Genomic DNA, 22825 nt, shown 5'->3' with positions numbered 1-22825 from the left:
TCTGAAAACCTGTAAAATGAATCTACATACTCACAGTTATTGACATTATCAGATAAATACCATAATAATTTTGATTGCTCACCTGGGAAGACAGGCTCTGACTCGATGTGCGTGTGTCCATGCTGTGGGTGGAGGTCTCCATGGCTGAGTCCTGGTCACTTGTTTCAAAAGATTTATCCCTCATACTTATAGAGGCCCCCTCTTGCATGTGGCTCTGCTCTCTCTCTGATACCTTCTTCCCTGAGCTTGTGCCTTCAACAGATGGCTTGCCACCTGAAGAGTCAGGAAAGGCATACCTGTCCATAGCATTAGGGTGAATGTCGCTTGACATGGTTGAATACCCATCGTCTTTGCTTCCAGATCGTTCTGCCCTCAAGCTTTCAAAGCTGGAGTCCAAAGACTTGCAGTATGCCAATGTGCCTGCACTAGAGACAGTTGTGGTAGTAGAGGAAGTGCTGCTGCTAATGGTGGACCATTCTGTGTGTCTAGCCACCCTTTCTTTCATGTCTTTAACCAACAGATTGACAAAATCTTGCACAGAGTCGTGGTCATCACTGCTGAGGTGTTGGATCTGCATTTGTGGACAAGTCATAAACCCTACTGTGAGAGTTGTGCTTGCAGGGAACTTACCCACAGTTTCACTGCCACATACACTACCACCAGGGTCACCAGCAGCAAGGCTGCCTTTAGGTAACACCACCTGAGGCACACTTTTTGTAGCTGCATCTGGGCTGATGCGAGATGGTTTCTGAGGCACAGGTGGGGGGATTTTATTTGCTTTGGCACTGTCTGGATTGTATAGAGGGCTGGCTTCACTACTCTCCTTGGCTCCACATACCCCTGGAGGACTGGTTCCTCTGATATGCTTGGTGGGCAAAAATATAAGTGACGAGTTTTCCTCTGAGCTACATGAACTAGAAGAAGTGAATCCATGAAAATTGAAATGCTTGTCTGCAGGAGCAAGGATCAGATGATCAGGTCGGCAGACTCTGCTCTTCTCCTCCCCTGTCAGGGGTTGGGATTTCAGTTTTGTTGTGGTGCCAAGAGCATCACAACTTATGACTGAAGTCACTAGATCACGACAGAAAGGTATGTCATTTCTGATGGAACAGTTACTCTCCACATTTTTATCTCGGGCTTTAACACAGCCATCTCTAGCTTCGGTGACTTGAGGTGATGCATTTTCTACAAAATGTTGTGAGGTATTACTTGGACTACAATCTCTCAACCCTGCTTTTAGGTTCAACGTGGAACCATTAAGCAATACGCCAGTCTGTTTTGTGGGAAGCTGAACTTCAGTAACTGACTTAAACACGGAAACAGTGTTCACTTCTGCTTTCTCTGCTTTAACATTTTTAGAAGCAGCACCTTTCTCAGAAGGTGACTCAGTCTGCTTGACTAAGGTATCATGAGTGCTTGACATAGCTTCAGAGATGCCTTGTCCAGAATCAAAAGCATTCGAAGATGATTTGGAATTGCCTGCCATGCAGTTTACGATGTCAACCCTAGCTGCTGCTATAGTATTCAAGTCTCTACAGTCTTTCACTCTGGGCCCTTCACTGGTCCCTAGACTTGTCTTGCATGCAGATCGAGGAGCCTCTGGTTTTCTGTATGATGATGGCTCACAGTCAGCTATAGGGGCTGCTTTTGACTCCGTACACTTTTTTTTCTCACTGGATGATTCAGAGACAGTGATTTCTCCTTGGGCTTCCAGTGTCTTTTGAAGCCCATTTTCCTGACTGCAAGGGCTTGGCTCTTGCACTGAAAGTGAATGGATGTTGCTGGGTCTGTTGGAAAGTTTATGCTGTGGGGAGAGATATACAGAGGACCAATCAGAAAAGAAGTCTTCATCTAACGGGAGTTCAGCTTCACCACTTGTGTCCAGCAGTTCACTAAGGGAGACAGTTGATGCACTGCTGCAGATACGTGAGACAGGTCGTGAGTCACTATCCTCATCACTGTAGTCATAATAGTACTGGCTGTGAAATGGCACTGAAGGGGGAAGAGAATTGCGCATTGGGGTGCAATATGCAGCATGCACAGCATCGTCACCACTTGCTGCAGAGTTCTTGCGCCTGAGTTTCACCTTGTCTATTATTAGAGAGCTGAAGTTCAGAAGCTTGCTGGTAGAATCTGCAGCAACATTTGGCTGACCACCAACAGCATGATCTGCTGAAGAGGATGCACCAGGTGTTGCCAGCTTTGTCAAACCTTCTACACCTTGACAAAATAATCTTGGTGAGACAGTGGCAGATTCTGGAACATCTGCTTTTGGCTTTGCCTGCTTTCCTCCTGTCACAAGCTGTACACCATTCTGTAGATGTGGGATTCCAGTCTGTGCATCAGAAGAAACCTGATGAAGCCTTGTCTTTCTTTGAAGTCTCACTGACCCTGAATTTCCTCTACCAGGGCCAGCTGCATATGACAAGGGAGCAAATCCACCACGCCTTCTCTCCAACGACCGTGTGCCCCTTTCAAACACGTTAATTCGTTTGACTTTGGGGCTGGAATTGGTCGCAGGAAACTCTGTCTCTATCTTTGTGGTCATGCCAGGAACTAGAATGGCTGACATTGAAATGGTGGGCCGGTCCTGGAAGGTAGCAGGAGTAGTGGGTGAGGAGGGACTGCCACTGGAAGAACTTGACAGGCTGACATCATCGTCTAGAGGTAACAATTCCAGCCTGTCTCTCAGCCATGGTGGTGGGGTGCTCATTTGTGGTTGGCCAGGGCTGTCATCAAACATCTGCTGGAAATTCATGAAATTGTCAAAGTTACCATTTTGAATCAAATCTTAATGAAAAAACATCAGATTTACTGTTTTCTATTGCATCAGTACAATGAAACCTGAAAATCATTCCTTTGAGTCATAAATGTTTGTTGCTGGTCATTTTGATGGGCTTCATTAGCTTTTCAGAATCAAGAGCACTAAAGACATTATGGCTTATAAATTTATTAACTTGAAGATCTTGCCACAGGACTGGACAACCACCAATTTATTGTGCCCCTGTGACTGTTATGTCCTGGAGTACACGCTAAGATGCAAGAGAACATTCCTGACAGAAATGAAAAATGCATGAAAAATTAATAGCTTACTGTCTCACTGCACATGCTCTGCAATGAGGCTGCGCTGCCCTGCAGAAACTGAGCACTAGTCACCTCTCCTGAGCCTGCAGCTGTCTGACACACATACGTACTGTTGCTACAAGACAGGTGCTGCACATAAAATGGGATTTTGTAAATAATCACTTCCCTAATCTAAGGACTCAGGAACACAACACCAAGCTGAATGGTCATGATCAAAATGTCTGAAAAGCCACTGCCTGTGCCAGAGCAGAACATGTAAGCTCAATGAAAAAGACATGCACAATTAACATTTTTGTAAATGTCAAAGGTTAACTCTGAACGAAATGAAAATAAAACCGCTAAAACTGCTGGTTGCATACAAGCTTGACAATGAAAGGAGGGGCTAAACACCCACAAACCTGCAAGGCTGAATCGGAAGGAAACCGTACACGTTGCTGGAACATGTGGTTCAGCTGCTGGTTCTGCAGCTCAAGATCTTGTACTCTCTGCTGCAGTTTCATGCATTCCTCCCGCAATGTCTGCACATAAGAAATTTTTTTTTCATACTTCTTTAGTTTTGAAAGCTGGTTGGATCTCTGCTTTGTATTATGGATAAGTAAGTCTAGGATGATCATGTAGATGATGCCATTAGTTGATTGCAGTTTTTGAAATATATGGAATGGCTAGCTAGTAGCCCATTATTAAGTGGTTCACAATCTTCCTATCTGGATAAGTTCCCAATCTTTCCACTAGTTTTCTTGATTGCAGTAGTACTGCTGAAGGTTCTATATGCAGAATGGTTGAAATACTTTATCATGTGACCCTCAATCACATTAGTTTAGTTCTTGAGTAGCATAGGGTCGCCTCAATCACATGATGACATGCTATCAGCCTTTGTACATCAGAAAAGTGATTTATTCACTTTTATTTTCAACAATAATCATTACTCTACAACTGGAGCTTTAAGTTGGCATCAACAGACCTTCTGTGCCAACAAAGCTTGCACCACTTGGTTGGCAATCTGGTCCAGGCACTTCTCGTACTGTTGGCGCTGCTGCTCATTCTCCAGCACCAAGCTTGAGTTCTCTGCCTCCACCATCTTCAGCCGCTCCAGCAGCAGCCGGGACTTGTCTCGCTCATCCCCCTTGCCATGAAGCTGCAAAAAAGATTGCAGGACAAGTCTGACTCAAGTATGGGAAACATGTGCTTACTGATAGCAATGTAGAAACAGGGCCTCAAGTGATGTTAATTAACCACAGCCATGTTTAAACACATCTCTGATTTGATCCCATTCTCTGCTCAAACAAACTGGTGTCTGTCTAATAGCTTGTCTTAAAAGTGAAATGAGATTGTTTGAGTTAAAGTGTGATACCTTTATAGCCCTAATTAATCAATTACTCATATCCAAATGTGTGATGCATGTATATGCAAATGTAAATGTGGGATTTTTGTTTGGCATGGATACCAATGTATTGTCATAACAGATGTTCAGCTGAATAAAAGAAAGAAAAGAAAGCAAGAGAGTTAAACTGTATTTAAAACTGCATCAAATGCACAAAAGTGAAGTAAAATATAACTTTCTGTTACCTGAGATTCCATCTTTTTCACCTGATTCAGCAGCATCATGTTTTCTCTCTCTAACCTGCTGATATGATTCCGGCATTTCTGCAAGTTATTCTGAAAAAAAAAGCCTCTTTCTTTAAAACCTTGGATGGAGTGCCTCATTAACTTTATGATCCAATGCATGCCGTTTTCAAAGTGTGTAAGATTAACTAGGTCTCTAGCAATAATGCCAGCCACCAGCCAAGGGCTGGTCCCTCTAAACCTGTCAACTCCCATCTGCTTGTATAACTAATATTATACGACTCTGAGGCACAATGAATTATAACACATCTTAGAAGAAGGATCTTAATAGCAGTGTACTTGTCACAAAATATAAATAGGAAAAAATGATATTGAGCCTTTCTTCTAAAAATAACAGCCATACTCTCTTTCTATCAGTGGGTATGGCTTAATACTTCAATTAAATCTTTTTGCATATGATGATGATTATAATGCAATTTCTGACAAAGATGAGATCATCCACTGGCATTTTCATCTGCATACTACTTAAATATTAAAATTTGTTTTCTGCAACAATACCCCTCCCCATCAAAAAAAAAAAAACTTCATCAAGAGGAAAAAGTCTACAGCAAATTTCTATGGGATTTTATGCTCATCAGATTTCCCTTGAGCCGCATTTCAACTCCACCATCTTTCTTCTGTCTTTGTTTCTGTGCCTTGACAAGAAAGTGTACTTGCACGCTGTAAGCGCTGAGAAATTCTGGTAATATCCATACAAAAAACTGTTGACAAAATCCATTACAGCCCTGGAGAGGTCGGCAAAACCATCCCAAGAACAAGCTGGGTGGTGGTCAATGAAGCAAACGGTCTGCCATCAAGGGTGACATGTTTATGGCCCTCTAGTCGGCCAAGAAAACTGTAAGGGAGAGAGAGACAGAATGAGAAAGACACACACCAGCGTTGGCAACAAGAAGGGCGCACGACTGTAGGCCGCGTACTCCACACACCCTCTTCCTGCTTGACAAGGAATTGTATTGAAAGCTTCAACACTACTGCGTCAACACTACCCAGCTTCCCGCTCCCTCACCCTCTTAAGCTATCCCCACTCAATCACCCTCCTACTTTCTTTAAGTCTTGCATTTCTTAAAAACCTGATAAATCCAACAGGTAACTCCCTACGGTTCTGCGTGGGGTTGGGAGGGGAGACTACAAAACAAATATCTCAGCAGCACGGAAGGTGACCGTGTGATGTGTGTGTGTGAGAGAGAATGTTAAAGTCAGTTGCTGAGCACCCTCTTTCAGCAGGAAAACCTCAGTCGGATGGTCGGGTTCTTGAGTGGAAAGGAAGTAGACAGTCGATAGAAGGTTCTGAACAGCAGCACGGCAGCCAGTGCCACTAAATGCACATTTAACTTGGGCGGCACGAGCGGGCCGGACAATGAGGGCGGAAAGGACCGCGGATGTCACTCAAAAAAAAAAAAAAAAAAAAACCCACAAAAAACCGCTTCTAGTGATTTTCTCCTACTTCGCCTCCTACAAACATGGGTGTCGCGAGCAAATAAATGATTTAAATTAAATGTCTTGGAGTTTTCGATTTGTACGATCCATTGATTTATATACTTATCTTTTATGTAATATTGTACTTTCTTGAATGTCAGAATTACTCTGCCATTGATATCTCCACGTCCGTCTTACAATGGTGACTTCCCCTCATGCCGAAGGTTCCAGTGTGTTAACAAATAAAGATATACTAAAAACTTTGATAACAAAAGCTTGCGTTGACAAAGCTGTGGATCATTATGCCTTTTTCTACACTATGTATCGTTACTTCTCTTAATTTTATTTTGAAAAAGAAATACGAAGAGGGAAATTTTGAAGCCGTCTGCCAAATGTAAATGTCCTCCGTTAGAAAGCTGTCACTCGTAACATTTTCTCATCACTAATGCCACTAATTTTAACACCCACGTGTGTTGGAATCGTTAGTCGATATTTTTTGTTCCCAAAAGGAAAATTTGCGAGAAATTGGATTTAGGCCATCCGATCGGCGGGAGAAATGGCATGGGTGGATGGAAGACATTAGTGCGCTGTAGAGACCGACTTTCCCGCAAAAATAATGACAGATGTACTTTCAGCAAAATCATTTTCCACAAAAATAATGACAGATGTACTTTCAGCAGTCTTTTTCCAGAAAAATAATGACAGATGTACTTTCAACAATGTCTTTTTTCACAAAAATAATGACAGATGTACTTCAACAATGTCTTTTTTCGCAGCTTGTGTCCTTCCTGACTAGCGGCACACAGACTTGTCCTCCTACCGCGTTTGTAATGATGCCATCACGCCATCCGGAAGTGACGTAGTCATGGCTTTCTCCTTTTATTTTCTTCTGCTGCTACAAACTATGAAATCAACGATGTTTTATACATGACTTTACGAGAAGGACATCATTTTCTCACTAAATCCAGCCGCAAAAACCAGGGAAAAAGGATACCGAAACTTAAGTGGTTAAAAAAAATCCAATTTCCGCATTTTGCCTCATTTCCCATAAACAAACAAAACAATCGTATGGATAAACAGATGTGGCACAACTATCATCGCCCGACCACTTGTATAGAATATCTGTAATCTAGAGAAAACAGGACAAGTAACGATACGATGTGGTCAAACCTGTTCTTGCCAGCAGGACTGTGTGAAATACCACCATGACCTTTGCCATGTGTGGGTAATTGAGAGGCACTACATGCCTGTACCGTCAGGCATTATGGGATTTATACAGCGATGTATAACTTTACAACTGCGTGCATGCAGTTCCGGAGAGCTATCCTCTTCGTTTTTATTTGCCAATCATCGTGTCTCTGGATGACAGCCGAACACATCAGAAGCGTTCAAAACTGGAAGTGATCAGATGCCGGGCTAGGGTGAGTAACATAAAAACAGAGAGAGAGACACACACATAGAGAAATAGGGAAGAACAGAGAGACCTCCCTCGTCATTCTGTTGTCCTTCACTACTGTTTCTATATGGCACTGTGGGCGAGGGCTGGAGTCGCAAGTCGCACTAAGTGTACAGAAGCCCAAGTCTGTCCTTGGAGACCAGTGGCGGGAGAGTGACGGACATCATCCCAAGCACGTGCAACTCACCGACCAGAGGCGCAACTGGAAGGCTGCCATATTGGATGCTGATTTGTTACCCCCTCTTTTTTTTTAAATGCATACACACCTCCCTACGACGGGTAAGGCTTTAAAGTCATGAAATAAAGTGCCTGTTTGAACGGCAATCATGAGTGTTACTTCAAGAAAACCTGATTCTAAATGTGAACGATCGTAACTTCAATAATAATAATAGCAAACGACACCCTTACCCTCCCTTTTACCTCCCCATCACTAACATTTTCTTTTACAATGGAGATGTGGATGGAGTAGGAAAGCGACTTCATTTAGAAAGGCAATATATTTCATGAAGAACGCGTCTGAAATTGTGATCCTACAGAGTATTGTGCACAAGTCAGTAGGGAGAGGGGGCTTACTGCACATGCCCTGATCTACTTTGTCTTTACATGTGATCGGCCACACACACACACATCCTGGCCAAAACCCTCAACCCCACCCTTAGCCAAAATCATATCCCTAACCCCCAAAATACTGTACGAAGTAACCCTAGATGTACATTTTCTATCTAAACGATCTTGAAACAAGAAAAAGCCCATAAAAGATACAACAAAGAAAACAATTGACATCTATTTAAATAGCTGATCATGTTCACAAAGCTAATGAACAGTTTAAATAATTGTACACTTTACCGGTATGTCACCCAGATTGGTGGAAAAACAAAAATCGCTGAGCACATGGTGCGCTATATGCTGTTCTCCATCGAGACCACGACTGCAGCAAGTGAGGCTCAAGAACGAGAACATGGACAGAGAAGCAAACATCTCAAGAAATGGTCAGTTTATTGACTCTCCTTTGCCGGAGTCAGATTCTGGCCTGTGCATCAGGCCCAGAGAGAGAGAGGAGGGTGTGTGTGTGTGGACACGACCAGACTTCTCCGAAGACAGTGCCCTCTCGCGGCACTACTCTAACCCGGAGATTCGGTTTCTCAGCAAAACGGAGAAAGCTCGAGACTGGAAACTTGTTAGGCCGGCAGGATAGAGCGCGCGCTTTCTCTCTCACACACAGACACACATATAGGCACAAGGCTCTCACCTCGTATGTTACTGTCAGGTTGGTTTTCTCCTGCTTCAGCTGATCGATCTTGGTCTTGTACTGTAGCATCTCCTGCACCATCTCCTCCATCCTGCAACATTAAGTTAAGCAGCTATAACCACACGGGGAGTACTCTCTTTGCTGAGAAATAAATACAGAATATAAGCGCGCGTGTGTGGGACGCGTGAGAAAGAGAGAGAGAGAAAAAAAAGAGAGAGAGAAAGTCCACACATTGATGAAGAGTCTCCCCCAAAAGTGAAAAGGCATAATGATGAAGTGTGAAACCTTTCCGATAAGCACCGTAAGCCCTGTGGCTGCATGCAAGTCCCGAGCACTAGCTAACCTGAGACAAGGAACTGACCAAAGCTCAAAGTTAACCCTCTGCATTCAATGTTACAAGGTCAGTTAATGTTGGCAGATAATAACAATAAAGATTACTTTTGGGGCACTGGATGCACAAAGCACACAAAATTAGGAAGAAGCGTCTGGTCTTAACTCTCTCCTTGTTCCAACGACTTTACATTCTCATCATCTTTATGTACTTCGTATAACAATTGTAAAAATAGAAATGTTTCTTACAAGAGAAGCCATGGCTGGCTGTTTACGAAGCTCCACCCAAATCAATTCTAAATCAACCGATAAATACCCCTCACACAAAACTCCTTGAAAAGAAAATCCTGCGACATAACAGCTTTATTCTTCTCCCAGGGGCAGTCACGACGGTCGTAGATGGCATCACGGATAACGGTGGGTGGGTGGAGCGGGGCAACCACTCAAGCCTCGTTCACACCACCCTTGTGACTGCCACTCTAATGAGGGTGACATTAGTACTGAAAATGCACAGCGATAAAGCCAATAACTTCCCGAAAATAGGAAGAAGAAAAAAAAAAAAAGCAGAGACGGTCGATGATCTTGCTAGGGGTGGGAGTGGGAATCGCAATGGTATCCGCGCAGACTGCACCCTGATCTTTTACAGGGCGAGGAAGAATGTTTATTTTACCTATGATGCTTTGCGGTAGGTCAATGCGCGGGAGGTAGCTACGAACGGCTCCAGCGTGGGACCCAGTTCCCGTCACCCGGCGGTCGATAACAAGCGACTGCTTTTCGTCTTTCTTCTTGGGCGCTTCATCGACACCAAGAAAAAGCGCCGCCAGGTGTCGACGAAACAAAGTTGTCGGTGCTAGCTACTACACCTGTAACGGCCGACGCCGAAGTATCAAGACTGCTGACCGCTTACCTGCCTGCATGGGCATGGGGGACATGCGCAAAATTCTTAAGAATGCGCGATCAAAAGAAAGTTCTTTACGACCAAAAAAAATAAATAAATAAATAAAATACAGCAAAGAAAAACGTCTTACGATGAACAAGAAAGTAGAGAAGGTCATGCGACGAATGAGAAAGTCGTTCAAAACAAAAAAAGGTCATGGAGGCCATACAATGGGAAGGTCATGAATGTTATCATATTCTTCGCGAACGCTCGGGAGCTGGTGTTTGTCAAACAGCGAAACCAAAGCTAGAGGCTGAATGCCCTCCTCCTCCCCCCAAAAAAACAACAAAAAAACAAACAAACAACAACAAACAAAAAACAATATCGAGAACAATATCTCCCAACTTAAAAATTAAACAAAGTACAGTTATGAATGCAGTCCAGGGTTTATTAAAGAGAAGCGTTTATAAGGTATATTAAAGATATGTAAAGCGTATTAGTTTAGTAAAGAGACAGGAAGCATATAGTATAAAATGCTTGGGGTAGGGACAATTTACAGGAAAAAAGCCAAACCAAAAGAAAATTAGCAACACAGAGAAAACACAAGATGCCTCCTTTTCTCATTCTTTTGTAGAGAAAATACGACCTCTGCCCTAATTAAAAACACTTTGCAAAGTGCGAAGGGAGAGAACTCGATGGTGCTTCTCCCATCACTCAGGACTAGAGAGGCAGAAGGGAAGAGAGGTGCGCTCCTGCGCTCATCACACCGGCCCTCCATGGGTAAACACAACAGGACCTAATAACAAACAGAAACCAACGATTCTCGCTGAGGCTCAGACTGCGGCTCCGAGAGGCTCCCCGAGACGGGAGGCTCAGCAGTCGGAACACTTCGTATCCGCTGCTCCATGTCCGTGCATGGCAAATGACCTATGTGTTCCTCATGATTCGCCCCAGTGTGAACCAGACAGATATGCCCTAAAAACTAAACAATGAATGTTAACCTTGATAAGAAAAAAATTCCCATAGCTATTCTTTTCTGAAAGCTTAAAATAATAACGAGTCTACTTCTGCTCAAATCAATTGGGGTTTTTTAAAAAAAAAAAAAAAAAAAAGAGTTCTATGTACCAGCCTACCATTTCGTTTTTCTAGACATCCCTTCACTGCAGGCATATTAATCTTCACACTGTGCTGATTTTAATCTTATGGCGAGAATCGATGGGGAAAATTGTCTTCTACGTGACAGTCGGGATGGGAAGGGGGGAATAGCACCCGAAGATTTATCTGGAAAAGGGGGGAAATTACTTCTTATTCAAGCGCACTTCTCGAAGTTGAATACATAAAAATTTCCCCACGCCCCTCACAAAGTGTTTTCTTGATTCGTGAAAGAGTTTTTGTAAATTCAGATTTCACCATGTATGCTGACATTTAATGCATGTGATGATACGAGGACATAACAAACACGAGTATTATTAGCACTTCCGGTTCCTTCCTCTTCCCTCCCCTCGCAAAACCTCGGACTATTTTGTCTTCGTCCTTGCGACTCAACGGGACATCCTATCGATCATTTTGTTGCACGTCATAAAATCAGCGCTAGACTATAAGCAAAAGGTTGCCCGCTGCGCCAGCAAATTGTCTGGAGGCAATCCCGCCATCCTGACAAGGATGGGGGAGGGGAATGACAGGAAAGGCAACGTGATGCAACGGCCCCGACGTAGCTAGGGACATGTTTACGTGATGCTCCGGGCCCCCGGATGTAGTAATGGGCAATGTGTACGTGGTGCCCTAGCCACATTCTCCCCAGGACACCGTCACTGCCTGACGGAACACGCGCACGGGTAACCCCCTCGCAAATCCAGGCTCTGCACGCCAGACTGCCTTTGACACCCCAAGGGATTCTGAGAAAAAAAGAAGCAAGGGAAATGGAAGGAGAGGCGAAGAAGAGAAGATGAGAGACGTGGCAGAGAAAAAAGGGGGCGGGAAGACGTCTTTCATACCTCCCTCACCGCACTGCCATGACATCTCTTCAGAGCCCAACATGCACACATGTCTAGGGTCTAGAAAGGTTGAGAGCTTTAAAAGAAATAATGTGAGAGAAGGGAGAGAGGGGAGAGACAGAGACAATCATCTCTAGGAGTCTGTCATAAGTGACCCACCCCTAATCCAACACGTGACAATATTTCAACCATCAATGCAACCTAAAAGCAGTCTGACGGACTGTTTATTATTCACTACTTTTCCATCCACTTCTTTCACGGAAATTCTAAAGATCAAAACCAACCGTCTTAATCGATGACAGGGCAAACGTGTGTGTGCGCGTGTGTGTGTCGGGGAAGGGGAGGGAGCTCTGACGATTGATTCCTCTAACCTTCTCGGTTCCACCGAAACATTCCCTTTTCAGACACTTGTTTGCCAACCCCGGAGATACACTTCGAAAACTCTCCAAAACTCTCTTCCCGCAATATGACAAACTTTGAACACAGCTCATCTTCCAACTATTCACAAATTCTCCAATCCTCCCGTTTTGGCAAGACCCACTCCCCCCCACCCCCCACCCAACATTCCCCTCTCCCACCCTGAACCAAATCGTCGAGTGATTCCCCCTCACCATTTTTTTAAATCTCCTCCCACCCCGCCCTCTCTTTCTGCGCCGTCCGATTTCTCCCTCTTTGCTCGCTGTAGCGATTAAAAGAAATATAAGATTCTGCTGGAAGACCGATTCAGAGCTCTTTGTCTCTGCCGCCGTTTGTGTTTACTTGATGGAAGAGCTACACTTGTGAATCTGCCGGGGGGCGGACCGTGGAGCCCATCGATCTTTCTTTCCTCTCCTTGCTGTTAGTCTGCTGATGTTGGGAATGTTTGTAAGACATCTATTTTCTCACCCACGACTTACTGCAGTACTCGTAAGACGTCATCAGATGCAATAAACCTTTTAGGATATTTTCATCCACCCTTCAGATTATCTAATTTTTCTCCACCCTAACCTAGATTTTCTCTCTTCCTCCCTCCAACTTTGAATTCTCTCTCGATTTTTTGTATTGATGTCGTCGTATCTTATTACATCTATGAAGTTAGCCACTTAGGTTTTCTTTCTCCGTATAAGGCGAAGGCTGAATAACAAAAAGTTATGTTTTGTTTTATACTTAGACCCTCGTTAATAAAGAATTTTTATCTTGCTCGATTACTCTTTACTGAAGGCTTGTTCTGTATTGGGCTGCCCTCTTCGAAACTGCTCGCCTCTGCTAATGAACACAATTAAAATAAAAATTGAAAGCTGCAACCTGCCTTTGGAGAAATCTTCTGTATTTTTAGCACATCGGTGCTAATGCGAGTTGTTACAATAAAAACAAAAATGCGTGGAATTATCGAGGGCAGCAGTAATCATAAGCTACAAGATCAAACACACCAGATCCCGAACGGCTAGAAATGAAGGCAGGCGCTTGCATGGGATATCGCAGGGAAGGCAGCAGGAGGGAAATGGAGGAAAGAGGACGAATGCACGCTGCTTACGCACTTCCGGTTCCGATAGGGGAAAAAAATGCCTTAGGGGCTTTGAACATCGGACTGTGAATGTTAATGAAATTGACTGACTCTGATGATAAAGATGCAAGATGCTAAAAATAAAACCACAAAGATTTTTTTTTTAAGCTTCTAGATTCCAGTGCCATTCCTAATGGAAACAGTTCTTACAACGTGAATACTGAAATTTTACAACCATCTCAGGAGAGCTGGCAATAGTTGCAGTAAAGGCAACGCAGAATTTCAGACAAAACAAAAACAAAAAAGTTACAAGTATGTGAACGTGAAACTGCGGGAGGTTATTAATCTCATGGGCAGCGGATGGGAAGGTGGGGGTGTTGCAGATTGAAAGAAAGGAGCTTTGACAAAAAAAAGAGAGAGAGAGAGAGAAAATACTTACATAGCATGAACTCTGACCTGATGACCCAATAAGAAAGACCCAGTTTGAACCTAATTTTGGGTATCGACTGATACTCACGAAATCAGGACTGGGTACTTCGTACGAAAAGTAATGTTTATGTTCTTCACAACGACAGCACAAAACTATTAAATGTGCTTCAACCACCCACCCATTCTCTCTCTCTCTGCACGCGCCAAACCCAATGACTGTATGTTGGTGCACGATATCTCCGTTATTCTGTTGGAGGCTGGCAAAAGTTTAGTCAAGAAGCTTAAGTCAGAAGTACCTAAGAATCCACCAATTATGTTTCCTAATTCAGATCTCGACTGCACGTGCACGAAGCCTCCGGACAGCTTAGTCAACTTCATTTCTCCGGTGTGTGTGCATGTGTGTTGGTGAGTGCGGTCGCGAACCAAACACCGCCCAAGCACCCTGCAAAGCCTACTCCTTGTGAAGCGCGTCAGGCGCTCTCCTAGACAAATCTCTGTCCAAGATTGCTAATACACTAATGTGCGACGGTGCTGTAGAGCCGGCCATGCGACCTGCCGGCTCCGCGGACAAAGGGGCACTTAGCTATCAGCCCAACATAAACACGGCTCCGTATCGCCCACAGGACGGGGCACGTGAGGGCGCGCGGCATGATCTATCAGCGCAGTTCTTGCACTGATTGGACAGGCCATTGGACAGGCCAGGCCACAGACCAGCAGGCGCCTCCGGCCACCTTCTGATCCCGCAGGCAGGAGCTTGGCTGTTAGAGATGCTGTTACAGACCAGTCGTCCTCTGACTGCAATCAACTTTGTTCGGTGACACCCAGCGAGGAGAGGGCGGGAGGGCGAAGAAGAGGCGGGGATGGGGTGAGGGAAGAGGGGAAATGGAGGCAGAACGCAGACTTGAAGTATGAGAGAAACGGAGGGGTCTTTGAACTGGCGAAAGACAGCGGGTGGGTAAAATACCACAGAAAATGTCTCGCCAAACAGGATAGAGACTGCGATGACATAACACTTCATGAAGAGTATATACTGCAATCCAAATAACACGGCGACATCAAAATAACCAGAAGTACATAAACAAAAAAATAAGTTCTCGCGGAACAAAGATCATCAGAATCAATGGTAACAAAGAAGCAAAATAAACTGTACGAAACCAATGCCAAAATAAATTGCAACAACACATCAAAATAAACCACAACACAACAAAGTCCGAAAACAAGTGCGCAGAAATATACTCCAAAAGAAAATCCAGTGAAGTTTTTACAGCTAAATGCGGGTTCGAATCCCTAAGTTGAAGAAAAAAAACAAAAAACATTGCGTTCCCTCCTCCCCCCCCCCCCCCCCCCGATCTTTCTTGAAGCGAAAGGATTGCCATGGCGTACTACTGGGGCCTCTGTATAATGCATTTAACTCAAAGTTGGCACAAACATTTATTTAATCTCTTATCCATTCACTTTCTCTTCTGCACATTGCCTTTCTTTCTTTTTTTTTTTTTTTCTATTTTAAATTCTTCGTGAAACGCAGAGGAACACGATGATATAAGCATCGATATCAACGATCACAATTTTGCTAAGGCAATCATTTATTCGATCATTTCGCAGCATTCCCAACACAGAGAAAAGATGAACAGACTGCAGTTCAAAGGCCGAGGAAGATCCAAGACAAAAATCCTCCTACCGAGAGTTGCAAGCTGGGTCCATTATCTGCCGACTTGCACTTTTCACTCGGTCCTCAGCCGCCGACTTGAAAGCTTTCAATTTCCCGGTCACTTTGGTGTGACGGGCGGTGGGTGCTGATTAAAGGTATCTGCCGAAAATAGTGCCTGCCTGAAAGTGCAATGCGGGGTGAGAAATAGAGCGACCTGATTGGCTATCACGATAGGCGCCGCCTCATTTCACCTTCCGTGATTGCCTACAGCACCAAAAATTGGGACGGAAGTTATTGCCCCCTGAGCTGTGGGGAAACTGTTACCCGAGTCTGACAATGCCACAGAAGACGTAATCTTGGCAAAAGCTGACTGGAGGATGAACTTTACTCACTGTGGGTTTTATCGCAGGTCAGTGTGTGTTATTACCAGGACAACGTAGTTTCTTTACAGTATTTAGACAGTGAGGCAAGAGGTACAGGAAGCGTATCACGTGACTATGTATATAAAACAAATGGTGAAGGTATGCACTCTCCTCATCTTTCAGTCCCTGTGGGAAATGTCTTTAGAGATGGGGTGATTCGTGTATTAGAAACCGTTGTTTTTATTGGGGGAAGGGAGAATGGTGGCAGTTCCTTTCCCTCGCTGCTCCTCTTTACTTCGACCTTTTATGACCCCATTCGACAGATGGGTCTCCTGGAGGTCGTATACTGGCGATGCGCTGCACGGGCATCGAACCGACTACTGTGCGTGCCCCCGATGCTCTAACCACTCGGTTAATCCGCTTTCTTTGACTGTATTAGAGTGCGCAGCAGCAGCGGCTGGACGGTGACGCAGCGGAGCGGCAAGTCTTTTCGCTCCAGAAACTCCGCTTCCGCTCACCATCCTTGGTCGAAAGGGGGCGTGGTCACGAAAACTTCCTGACCATCAATCACCCTTTTCCGCCGTTGTCAGCGTGCCGCGGCGTCCTTTCTATGGGTCCTCCGTCTTGGCCGGTTGGACCACTCAGACAAGGAGCTCCGGTTAACCTGAGATTTTCAGGCAATGCATCTGCTATCACGTAATGATTCAGTCTGGAGCCGTGGCCGTGTCTCAGCTGCTGTCATCCATTGACTAAAGGCGATCGTTTTGCCCACGTCAGCATAAGACTAAAAGTGTCCTCTGGCATAAGGGAAAAGCGCAAAAAATCTACAAAAACAATAAAAGAGGTAAACTATCTCTAACTCTCTTGCAGGGTAGATAACTCGATCTTCAGACACATCGTTATAAAACAATCTGTGTATTTATTGACGGGGAGAGCAGCTGTTGTCAAGGTATTCTTAATGATCAAACAATCACGTATTTGTTGAAAAGATGTCGGCAGGAACGTCAAGACTGCTCCAAGGCTCCTCTCTGACCCGCTCTAAACCTACTGACCGTCCTGCCATCTGTCAAAATATAGGTGCCAGGGATAGAGAACCGCATCTGTTCAGGCGCCGACAAAACTGGCAAGCTAAATAAACCGACCCTTTCCTCAAACCTCCGCCATACGCAACGTGTGGTTTTAATAAGTTTCCATGAAGAAAACAATCACTTGCTCTGCTAATACCCATTCTCATAAAAAGAAGACAATAGGAAGACGAAGGAAAAGGTTCTCTTCACTTTTCTCATTTGTAACTGACATGAAGGAGGGCCAACTAGGTGTACGGGGGATGGGAGTGGAGCAGAAATAAAGTGCAGGATGCTTCAAAGAATTAAATTTATTTTCGTTTTGCTCCAGGAGATGGAAACAACACTGAACTGGGTGGTGCTTGACACACACACATCTTCCACACTCAAGGAAAGACGGTGCCAGTCGTATACGCCTGACTAACCATGTTTGCATCTGGAAAGAATCCTGACCGAAACACTTTTCAAGAGAAAGTTAAATAGGTAAAAAAAATGCCAGCCACTTACTGATTTCTAGTTCTGACCTAGTCCACCTGTTATCTGTACCGACAGTATGTAAAGTTAGTATGAAGGACAGAATGAATAAACAAAGAACGGAAGGTAAATTACTGAAGTTAAGAAAATTCGGCCAGTTATATAAAGTATATCACGTGACAATAGACTTCCATCCCCCAAAAAATAAAATAAATAAGCACAGAAGCTGATGTAAGTAAGGCTGGTCAGACTGTCTTCACGAAAATGTCCTTTAACAAGTTACCAAGAATGACAAGCAGCAACAGCAGAAGCGTCTAGCGGCAAGGCTGACCTGAACAAAGTACTCAAAAGGTCATGAGCATCGTAACGGGCGATGCTGAAGACATGTTGACCGCCAGCACAGTGCGCTCCAGCAAGACTGTGAAATCTACTCACACACCGTGATGATGCTGAACGCCTCGTGTCAAGTGGGCACTTGGGTTTCTTTGTTTTGGAAGGTCTATGAATTCTTCCGCTGCCACCACCAACACCTGTCGCGTCGCTGTACGACTTGATCTAGACCTCTGCCAAGAGGATTGTTTTGACAAAAAGAATATGTTCTTACAAACCAAAATAAATAAATAAAGCGCCCTCCCTCTGAGGGCCGCACCACCAGACTCACTTCCTGAATTCGTCCTGCAGCGCCTGTAGTCGAGCCCGGCAGGAGTCGCTCTCCACGCGCATCTCATGGAGACGCTGCTCTGTGTCCACGCGCAACATCCTCTCGCGCTCCAGCTCCTTCATCACCCCCTCTCGCCAGTCGCGCTGCAACAGAAGGTCAACCGTTGTAAGTGCACAGCAAAAGACGCTAGTGTGTGTGTGTGTGAGAGAGAGAGAGACATTTGACAACCTTGATGTTACTGACTTCATCATTATGACATGAGAGAGATTGAAGCAAAATGTAAGCAAAGCAAGGTAGAGTATGAAGAGAAACTAACATGTATTCTAACATTCTAATTCCATTCGAATCCGGGAAAATATCTATGACCATCAGGTATAAAAAATGTATGTGTGATCAAGTATTTATCGTCTAAGAGAGAGAGGGGGGTATTTTTGTTCAAAAGCATTCCGGTCCTTCATCTCGCGAGATCGTGGGGGTAGCCTGCACATGGAACGATGGGGGTTACTCGCCACAGTTCGACTCCTAATTCTACATGCCTTAACGGAAGGCTACACTGCGATGATCTCTTTCATTCTCACCAATTCATCGCAACTAGCATCTAAAAGCCTTTAGCGATTTTACAACTAGCCACGCTGGACGCACGGACCTTGGCGGGTGGAGTAAAGTACACGTTAAAAAAAAAAAAATCGAAGACAACCATTCGTGCCAACAAGCGCTGCTGATATAAAGGAAACAAAAAAATAAATATGAACGCTGAATCTTAAAAAGAGGTGTCGTGAAAGACAGTAATCAGGCTAATAATATAAGCTTGATAAGAAGAAAAAACAATGTAAAAAAATTGTTTAAAAAAAAGCGCTGTCGTTCAAATGTGAGAGAGAGAGCGCGCGCCTACAGCCATCACGCTAATGTAAGGCCACTAGCGGAGCTCCGTGCTCCTGGGGCCGATTGCAGGACAGGCCTCACGCTGGCGAGAGTGTTCAACGGACGGCAGGTGACAGAGGACCTGTCAGACTTAAGTTCATTTGTCCCTCCGCGCGTCGGCGCTGACCGCAAGCTCCAGGGAGGGGCGGTTGACGAGGGCCCGAGGGGCGGCTGCTCAGCGTCATCTCCACATCGATGAAGGTGTCAGTTTCACGCCGCTGGTTATTGTGCTGCCTAGCGTAACAAGATGATTATCGCCGTCAGCCCGCCACGACACACCGTCGCTCCTCCCTTCCCCTATCACTAACCCCCTTCCCAAGGGTTAAGGGGAGCGACTGGCGCCCTCGTCAGCGCTCAGGACTTGGGTGGAGCGACCGAATATTATACATTTATTTATACATATATTTCTTCGCCTCTACTGTCCTCATAGCTACGGAAGTGGAGGTAGTGGTAGGGCGACGGTGACATCTTGTGATACACACTCGACCTCACACGAACACACATAAGTACGCAAATGGATATGTCTTTTTCTTTTTCTTCGTTAGGGATTTTTATTCCCAGGTGTTTTGGTTTCATCTCTATCGTGGTCAGGTGAAAGCAAACTAACGCAACTTTAGCCTCCAGCTAACTCGACTGTGCACTGGGCCCCAGGAACCAGAGAGTTCAGCGAAAACAAGCGCCCAACACCCGATTTTCCGGTGCATGAAAACGGGACTTAGTAAATTAACCAACTCTTTGTCTCGCGCTACCTTCTGGAAGACTGACAATGAACTGACAACGCTGGAAAACTCCTCGCACAAGCTCTTGTTCTTCGTGTCAGAGCCTAGTTCTTAGTGCTTTCCCGCAATCGTCCCGTCGAGCTTGATCCACCCTCTTCTTCATCCTTTCTCCCCAACCCACCTCTCTCCCATACCCTCGATTCCTTTCGGCCCAACCGGCAGCATTCCCTAGCACTGGCGTAAAGCCTGTGATTCATTTTGTCTTTGTCGCCTGAAAACTCGTGCGCACGGAAGTACCCCTCCATCTTGCGTACCGACCGCTGCAACAAGCATCCGCCGAGCTGAATAACCTTTAGTACTGGTAATAACAGTGCTTCTATCGGCGGCTAGCAAAATTCCTCCCTCTTCTCACGTTTCTCTGGGTCATTGTACTAAGTCTCTGTTCGTGCTGCTGGAAAAGCCGGCGTTGCTGAACGCTTGGTCAACGACATTCTTAGCTTCCTGGGCCCGGACGCATAAGCTGGATGCTAAGACCTTAGCAGACAGCTAAACCTCTAATTATTTTATAAGCCTTACAGGCCTTAGCATCCAGCTAGGAGGAGGCTGCGTACCCGGCCTCTGGCTGTGGAGTTGACTCGATTGGCAATGTTTACACAGCAATCACCGTGATTGGTCCGCGCTATAGGAGGCACTCCATGCTTCATGTCAGGCGCCAATCGTTCCCAGGCATGTTTGGAGCCGGCGCCATAATATACAATTTTCTCTCCTCTCCATTAATTCGCCCGCTGAAAGAAGATCCGAGCATTGTTCGCAGTGACTGACCACACATAAAAGGGAGGGAGGGTTTGACAACAACGCATGGGATTTTAATATACTTCCCCAACTCCCCATCCTTCCCTCCCCTCCCTCGCATTTGAACGTTGCCGGCTATGAATCTTCTTTTTTTTTCACTCCTTTTTCTACTATCTCAAAGAATTTGTCTTTGATCCTATTTCTACGAGGCGGGAATTTAAAAAAAAAAATAGTTTCTATGAGAAAACTGGAAACCAGATCCAATGTTTTGACCCCTTCACGCCAAAGTTGAGTTCCGTTTATTGCGACTGTCAGAGGTTATTAAGAAACTTATTCAATACTGGTATGAGGGTTTATGTTCACTTATACGTTAGTGTCAGTGCCAGCTGCTGAACTCGACAGTCGATAGCGCTTCTGGATATCATTGAAAGATCAGTCCCCATTAAAACATGAAGTGTGTTGTTGTGCGTGTCCTCTATACAAATCAACACCATGTGACTGATTCTAACGAAACTGGGCATACAGTATATGTAACATAGTTGTCCAGTATTTTTTCACTCAGTGTCAGTTCCGTAAAGATTACAGGTACGCGTGTTTGGGATACCTACGAAAGAGAACATAAGCTATCATGAAGGGAAATTAACTCTGCCGGCAGCGGACGTGACATCCCTTGAAAATGTCTGCGGGAGAAATCAGTACTGAACAACCCCGGGTGCCCATTCTAGTCGTGAATAAATGACAAACATCGAAGATAAAAATCACACAAATTTACGCTCTTCCTCAAGCACTACTTTTTCTATTGGCGAAAGTAAAAAGCAGGGAGTTGATGTCTCTTGGAAAAAATAACAACCCAGATATGGTTGTTTTCCACCCGCTCGATCCCAGTCTACAAGTGATATGACTCGATGACCCGCGTGTTTGACGGATGACTGAGCCTTCTTTCAGACTTTTCACTGCAAGCTGTCAAAGGCGCCCATACATCTCTACTCGCGGCACGGTTTGAATGTTACAAAGCTTGCCGCAACGGCCCCATGTTTTGACCATAAAGCGAGGAGCTCTTGTGTTAATCCCTCGCATCAATCACAGGGTGGGACAAGTCATCTGCTATACATCTACTGAGATGCAACAATTAACCTTTCCCGTCACGTACTTTTTACTCGTCAACTGAATTCGCTGGTATGCAGATGATGATGATGATGAATATGACGATGATGATGATGATGGTGTTTTTATTGCGTGTGCGTGTGAAAAGGTGGGGTGGAGAGTCTTAACTTGTAATAATCTAGCTCCTCTCTTCATACGATGCTGGGTACTACCATGGCCATACCACCACCAACAACGAACACCACAACCATTATCCATTATCATTGTCTAGAGCAGAGCGCGAACCACACTCTGTCGGGTTTGCCAAACTCGCAGAACCATGAAATCTGTAGCCTTACACCACGTAAACTTATACCCTCGGCAAGGAAAGGAGAGCGGCCAGAGAAAAGTCACGTGGCTTGTAAGAATCCGCCCCAACAGCCGATGATGTCATTAAACCCTAAATATAATAGGACACGGCACGCTTGCGCAATCCCCCGGCGGCTGGTGTACGGCCTTTTCCTCCCGTCTTGGCTTGTGTTCCCGGCAACAAGGCGTGTGTGGGTACAGCGGCTAGTAGCGGGGATGCTCTAGCGAGAATCCCAAGCCACCTCGCGCTCAAGCCTCGCCCCGCGCCGCCGGCAGAGAGAGGGAGACACGAGTCACACCAGGTGACCCTGCAGCAGTGACGTCAAACGTCCTTGACACCGCCAAGCTGCCGCCGTCGAGATGCTCTCCTCGCTAACCTACCCTCCTCCCGAAGGTCACGAAACTGTCAAGCGAAACACAGCACAGGTATAATAGACCTTCCACAGGGAGTTTCGTTTTGTCTTTTTCTTTTTTTTTTCTAAAGAGATAATCTCCGTCCTGCCCTATCTCACCCACCCAATCGGGGTGGTGGCGATGAAGTGGGAGGGGGGAGGGAAAGAAAAACACCCCCGTCAGCTGAAATTTGTCAGGAAGATAAAAGCGACAAGGCTTCGATCGAAAGATGAGAAGAAATTGACGGGAAAGGGTGAGAGGGGAGGGGTAAAGTTCATCTGAAAACAAACTCCCTTCCCCAAGAAATCCCTAGGGATGGAATGCAGTGATGAGGGAGCTTCGCAGCCAGAACAGTTCTGGGTGTGTGACGGTGAACGCCCAGCTGCCTGCCGCCTCTG

At 45.2% G+C, this 22825-nt stretch overlaps 1 protein-coding gene across 11 annotated transcripts in view; it reads right to left on the bottom strand.

The window, feature by feature from the left end:
* Nucleotides 1-22825, bottom strand: part of LOC112556836 — an 85348-nt gene that overhangs the window by 11910 nt on the left and 50613 nt on the right. For 10 of the 11 annotated variants that reach the window (XM_025226258.1, XM_025226266.1, XM_025226282.1 and 7 more), the window contains 7 exons: nt 18151-18293; nt 8829-8919; nt 4651-4740; nt 4046-4219; nt 3483-3602; nt 3094-3213; nt 83-2746 (listed from right to left, as the gene is read on the bottom strand). In XM_025226258.1, coding sequence (XP_025082043.1) covers nt 83-2746; nt 3094-3213; nt 3483-3602; nt 4046-4219; nt 4651-4740; nt 8829-8919; nt 18151-18272 — 3381 coding nt within the window. In that variant the 5' untranslated portion in view covers nt 18273-18293. The remainder of the gene's footprint in view (nt 1-82; nt 2747-3093; nt 3214-3482; nt 3603-4045; nt 4220-4650; nt 4741-8828; nt 8920-18150; nt 18294-22825) is intronic. The other variant, XM_025226236.1, reaches the window with a different exon arrangement.

Source organism: Pomacea canaliculata, linkage group LG1, assembly GCF_003073045.1.
Source record: "Pomacea canaliculata isolate SZHN2017 linkage group LG1, ASM307304v1, whole genome shotgun sequence".
In the NCBI taxonomy this organism is placed as follows: Eukaryota; Metazoa; Mollusca; class Gastropoda; order Architaenioglossa; family Ampullariidae; genus Pomacea; species Pomacea canaliculata.
Note: the sequence above shows the minus strand (reverse complement) of the source record. Positions and strands in the feature narration are given on the sequence as shown.